The sequence below is a fragment of the Mus musculus genome, chromosome 11 (genome assembly GCF_000001635.26).
Source record: "Mus musculus strain C57BL/6J chromosome 11, GRCm38.p6 C57BL/6J".
In the NCBI taxonomy this organism is placed as follows: Eukaryota; Metazoa; Chordata; class Mammalia; order Rodentia; family Muridae; genus Mus; species Mus musculus.
The window spans coordinates 78,750,038-78,755,457 of record NC_000077.6 but is presented as its reverse complement, the minus strand read 5'-3'; the positions used below and the strand labels follow the sequence as shown (position 1 = coordinate 78,755,457).

General features: G+C 46.1%; 1 protein-coding gene across 1 annotated transcript; it reads left to right on the top strand.

The window, feature by feature from the left end:
* The first annotated feature begins 3,728 nt into the window (after nt 1-3,728).
* On the top strand, nt 3,729-4,952 carry Ccnq (cyclin Q). The gene has a single exon (NM_197989.1). The coding sequence runs from the start codon at nt 3,796-3,798 to the stop codon at nt 4,546-4,548; it is 753 nt and encodes a 250-aa protein (NP_932106.1). The 5' UTR covers nt 3,729-3,795; the 3' UTR covers nt 4,549-4,952.
* Nucleotides 4,953-5,420: the final 468 nt, after the last annotated feature.

Below are 5,420 nucleotides of genomic sequence, written 5' to 3'. Positions count from 1 at the left end.
CTGAGATAAATCTTCTCCTCCGAGAAGACTCTTCCTCTGGCTCCAAGGCTCCAGCCTGTTCTCACACCTGGCCTGGAATTTTCTGGAACTTCTAATTCTTTAGGAGCCTTGTTGTACTCTCTCTCTCTCTCTCTCTCTCTCTCTGTCTCTCTTTTCAATGAACTGAACCTTAATATCCAAAGTAATGGGCATAACATTTTTACTGTTTGATAATTTTACATTTCTAGCAGATAAAGGAACATGTTGCATGTTGTGATTGTGTGTAGAGATGACACTGTGTGTAGAGATGGACAAGCTTGCCTAGACAATTCTCTGAAAAGCCAGGAACTCCCTACCTCTTCCTCAGTTCAGTGAGGTATGCATGAGAGTGACCCTTGTCCTCCTTTTAGAGATCAAGGATCTAAGGGACTTAATCAGTGGCTGAGCTTTCTCGGGGATTCAGGGCCTGGCCAGCTAGGGTCATGCATGCCTATAATCCCAGCATTTGGAAGGACCAGCTACATACTGAGAACATCTCAGAGGAAAAAGCTGCAGACTGGAGAGATGGCTCAGCAGTAAAGAATACTTACAGCTCTCCCAGAGGACTTGGGTTTGATTCTCAGCACCCAAGTCAGGCAGCTTACATAGTCTGTAACTCCTGCTCCTGGGGATCTAATGCTGCCTCTGCCAGCACCTGTGCTCACATGCAGACATGCACACCTACACATAGTACACACACACACACACACACACACACACACACACACACACACACTATTTTCTCCCCATATATATATGTGGGGAGAAAAGGGTACAACTGGATGTGTATGGTGGCTCATGCTTGAAATCCCAGCACTAAGGAGGCAAAGGTAGGGAGTTCAAGGTCAGCATGGACTATACAAGATCTGTCTAAAAAAAGAAAGAAAGAAGCCAGGCATGCCTTTAATCCCAGCACTTAGAGTCAGGCAGATCTCTGTGAGTTCGAGGCCAGCCTGGTCTACAGAGTGAGTTCCAGGACAGCCAGGGCTACACAGAGAAACCCTGTCTCAAGAAAAAAAAAAAAAAAAAAAAAAAAAAAAAGGAAAGAGGAAGAAAAAGGAAAAAGGAAGTTGGAGAGAAACTAGACCCTGGGCAGAGGATAAAATAAGCATGAAGAAAAGGAAGAAAAGAACTCTAACCAGACATGATGGTAGATACCTGTATTATAGCACTTGGGAGGCAGAGGCAGGTAGATTTCTGAGTTTGAGGCCATCCTGGTTTACAGAGTGAGTTCCAGGACAGCCAGGGCTACACAGAGAAACCCTGTCTCGAAAAACAAATGGAGGAGGAGGAGGAGGAGGGAGGAGAGGAGGAGGAGCAGGAAAAGAAATAAGGATCTAATCCTCGCTCTTAGTTTTCCTAACGGTTTACGTGCACTTTGTGTGCTTCACTCCATCCACTGCAAAGCCAAAGGGAAATGGGTGTCCCCAAAATAGGCTGACAACACGGAGAAGCCTGGAAAGGATAAGGACAAAAAAGAAAAAAAAAAAAAAAAGAAGAAGGAAATAAGAGGGCCAGGTATGGTGGTTAACACCTTTAATACCAGCACTTGGTGGCAGAGGCAGGCAAATCTCTACAAGTTCAAGGTTAGCCTGGTCTACATGTGGTATTCCAAGCTAGCCAATGCTGGGCTACATAGAAAGACTCGGTGTCAAAAAGAAAGTGAGAGAGAGAGAGATGGAGGGTGATATTCTTTATTTCTAAGACTGAGTTCTTTCTCAAGGCCATGAGGCTACATTTATACACCCAGCCTCACTCAACCCAGCAGTACAGGGAAAGCCCAAATACACTCCGCCAGACATGGCTCTGTATTGGCTTTAGGGCTTCAAGGTCTTGAAATATCCTTGTGCACTCAGACCTTTTTCTTAAACACTTGGTATGTAGCCCTGGCCTTCCAGAAACTGTTTATGTAGACTAGACTGGCCTTGAACTCACAGAGATCTGTTTGCTTCCTCCACCCTCACCCCCACAGTGGCCTTTGGACATGAAGGGTCATTTCCTTTGTCCCCAAGGAAATCTGCAAGGCCATCACCTGCCTGCCACATTTCATTTGTCTCACACACTGGGGCTTCATTTCATTACCCATGGAAATTCAGCTTCATTGATATGAAGGGGCTAATTACTACAAGAGACATAATTACAAGACAGGAAATGGATTTACAGCTGCTTTTGGGGGAGGGGGAGCTGCAGCAGACACTGGCTGCTCTGCCCTTCTGCCTTGAGGGCTAACGCAGGCCACTGCACCCAGGATGGACAGTCTCAATTTACCAGAGTGTGCTCCTACAGAAGTCAGGGTTCTACAGAGCTCTGGAAACAGTTTCGTTTTCCCTCTCAAGTTATACCACCACTGTTGATGTGTTTTCAATAAGATCCTCTGACATAGTAAAAAAAAAAAAAAAAAAAAAATCATACTGAAGTGGGCAGGGCATTTAGTTCACGAGTAATGTGCTGGATTCTATCTGTCCCCAGAACTACCAACATAGTGTCTTCCACAGCATGTGAAAGCTCACACCTTTAATCCCAGCACTTGTCAGGCAGATCTCTGTGAGGCCAGCCTGATCTATATAACAGGTTTCAGGTCTGCCTGGGCTATATAGTGAGAAACAGTCTCCAAAAACAAAACAAACAAAAAATAAATAAAATTTGAGAATGTAGTCTTAATCGGTAACATTTAAAGAGGAAGATAACCGTGTGCTACAAGTGGCCAAATGAGAAATGTAGAAGTTGTGGGGTACTGCTTTTCTTGGGGGCTAAAGAACGCTAAGATTGAGAAATCCATGTCTGGTACATCGTCTAATGCATATACCTCTCTTTGGAATCCCTATGGCTTAGGGTGTTTTTTCCCACTTTACAAAAGTCTTAATTCATACAGATATATAAAGACATAAATGAAAATGAAAGATTCCTCAAAACAAATTAGTAATAGCTAAAGGTCATGAGCTGGGTGATGGTAGCAGGATGGGGGGGGGGGTGGGGGGGTGGGCAGCAGTGCATGTCTTTAATCCTAAGAGACAGGTAGATCTCCTGATTTGGAGACCAGCCTGGTCTGCAGATCAAGTTCCAGGACAGCCAAGGCTACAATAGAAAACCCCTGTCCTGATGTCCTGATGTATCTATCTTCCTTCCTTCCTTCCTTCCTTCCTTTCTTTCTTTCTTTCTTTCTTTCTTTCTTTCTTTCTTTCTTTCTTTCCTTCCTTCCTTTCTTTTTCAATTAAAACAAAATATCGCTGAGTGTGGTGTTGCACACCTGGGATAAGAGGATCAAGAGTACAAGGCCAGTCTGGGTTAAATGTAGAAAACCTGACTCAGAAAAATAATCATCAAAGCCAAACTTATGGAGCATATTTGATCTGCCTACATCACTCGTTCATTTTTCACAAGAGCTCCATGAGGAGGGGACAGCCAACCACCCCAACTTGCACCTAAGGAATGAGATGTAGAGGATCAACCAAAGCCCCCAGGGTCACAGAGGCAAATGCCAGGGTGAGAGTTGACTCTCATCCTTTCCATAGCCTGGATTCTCAGGAACAGTGAAAAAGCCCCTTAAATCAAAAGTAGTATCTTCTCAGATGTCTTAAAAATAGCACTCCTCGTCTCCACCAAGCTGCTCCTGAGTGCCTATCTTTTAATATAGGAGGAAAAGCCGAGCAGGGTGGGCGTGGCGGCAGGACGGGTGGGGGCGTGGCCGCTTGACGGCACGCCCCCTCCGCGAGGACCCCCGGAGCCGGCCTCGGCGCGCCGGAGCGTTTCTCCTTCCGGGGCGGCCTGCTGGGCCTCATGGAGGCTGTTCGGCCAGACAGCTGCGAAAGCGGGCCGGCGGCGCCGCGAGCCGAGGAGAGGCCGGCTCCCGAGGCGAGGGTGCACTTCCGAGTAACCCGGTTTATCATGGAGGCAGGCGTCAAGCTAGGCATGCAGTCCATCCCCATCGCCACCGCTTGCACCATTTACCATAAGTTCTTCTGCGAGATCAACCTGGACGCATATGACCTCTACCTGGTCGCCATGTCTTCCATTTACTTGGCCGGCAAAGTGGAGGAGCAACACTTGCGTACTCGTGACATCATCAACGTGTCGCACAGGTACTTTAACCCGGGCAGTGAGCCATTGGAGCTGGATTCCCGCTTCTGGGAGCTACGAGACAGCATTGTACAATGTGAGCTTCTTATGCTACGAGTTCTGCGCTTCCAAGTCTCTTTCCAGCATCCACACAAGTACCTGCTGCACTACTTGATTTCCCTCAAGAACTGGCTGAATCGTTACAGCTGGCAACGAACCCCCATCTCAGTTACAGCTTGGGCTCTGCTACGAGATAGCTACCACGGGGGGCTATGCCTCCGCTTCCAGGCTCAGCACCTAGCCGTGGCTGTGCTCTACCTGGCCCTGCAGGTCTATGGAGTCGAGGTGCCTGCAGAGGGTGAGGCCGAGAAGCCTTGGTGGCAGGTATTTAGTGATGACCTTACCAAGCCAATCATTGACAATATTGTGTCTGATCTCATTCAGATTTATACTATGGATACAGAGATCCCCTAAGGCCCTGGCCGAGGCCGGACCTAAGACCAGGATGATCGGAGGCCTGGGGTATCGTTCCACCAAGTTGCTGTGATGGCGTGTCTCCACTCGGAGGACTGGTTGTGCTGGCAGAGGATGTCATTGGTGACTGCAATGACATGCTGTCATTTTGTCCCCAGCAGCCCTTGTTCAAATAATGCTAAGAGCTTCCATGTGGGCAGGACATATAGAGCTTTCTAGAATTGGCTGCATCAGCTTTTGCCCTTTGAGAAGATGCTGCATTTGAGGCATGGACCATTGCAGGTCGCCAACAGGAAAGTTAAAGAATAGAACTGCACCCTTAGGGGAAGTATGAATGTGTAACATAGAATCTTATTTTGTATAATAAAAATTATGCAAATAAAATATAGGAAAGGTTTAACGCACCAGAGTCTGCCTTATGGTATTTCTAAGTTACAGTAGGAGAGATACTGGAAACTGATCAATATTGGGGAAATGGTTAGTGAAGCATGGTACATCCATACAATGGAGTATTTATTATTCAACCACTAAAACATATTTGTAAGGGGTTTATGACAATGTGGGTAAAGGTTCATATTAGGCAGCATAGAAGATAACAAGGTTATAGATGCACTATAATTTCTACAAAAAAGAAGTATACAAAGATAGGCAAAGTATGAGTTGGGGAATGTTAAACGTATGATAACGGCTGTAAGAATTTCTGTCTTTCAGCTCTCTGGATTCTTACCCATCATCTCATGATAATGGACCTTTATGGTGAGATCTTGCTTATCGTTGTGGGTATCCATTTAAAAGGACAATCATCATACTTCATTATCCCCAGAAGTTCCCACATAGTGGACTTCCCTAAATCATAAGACAGTTGTGTTAGA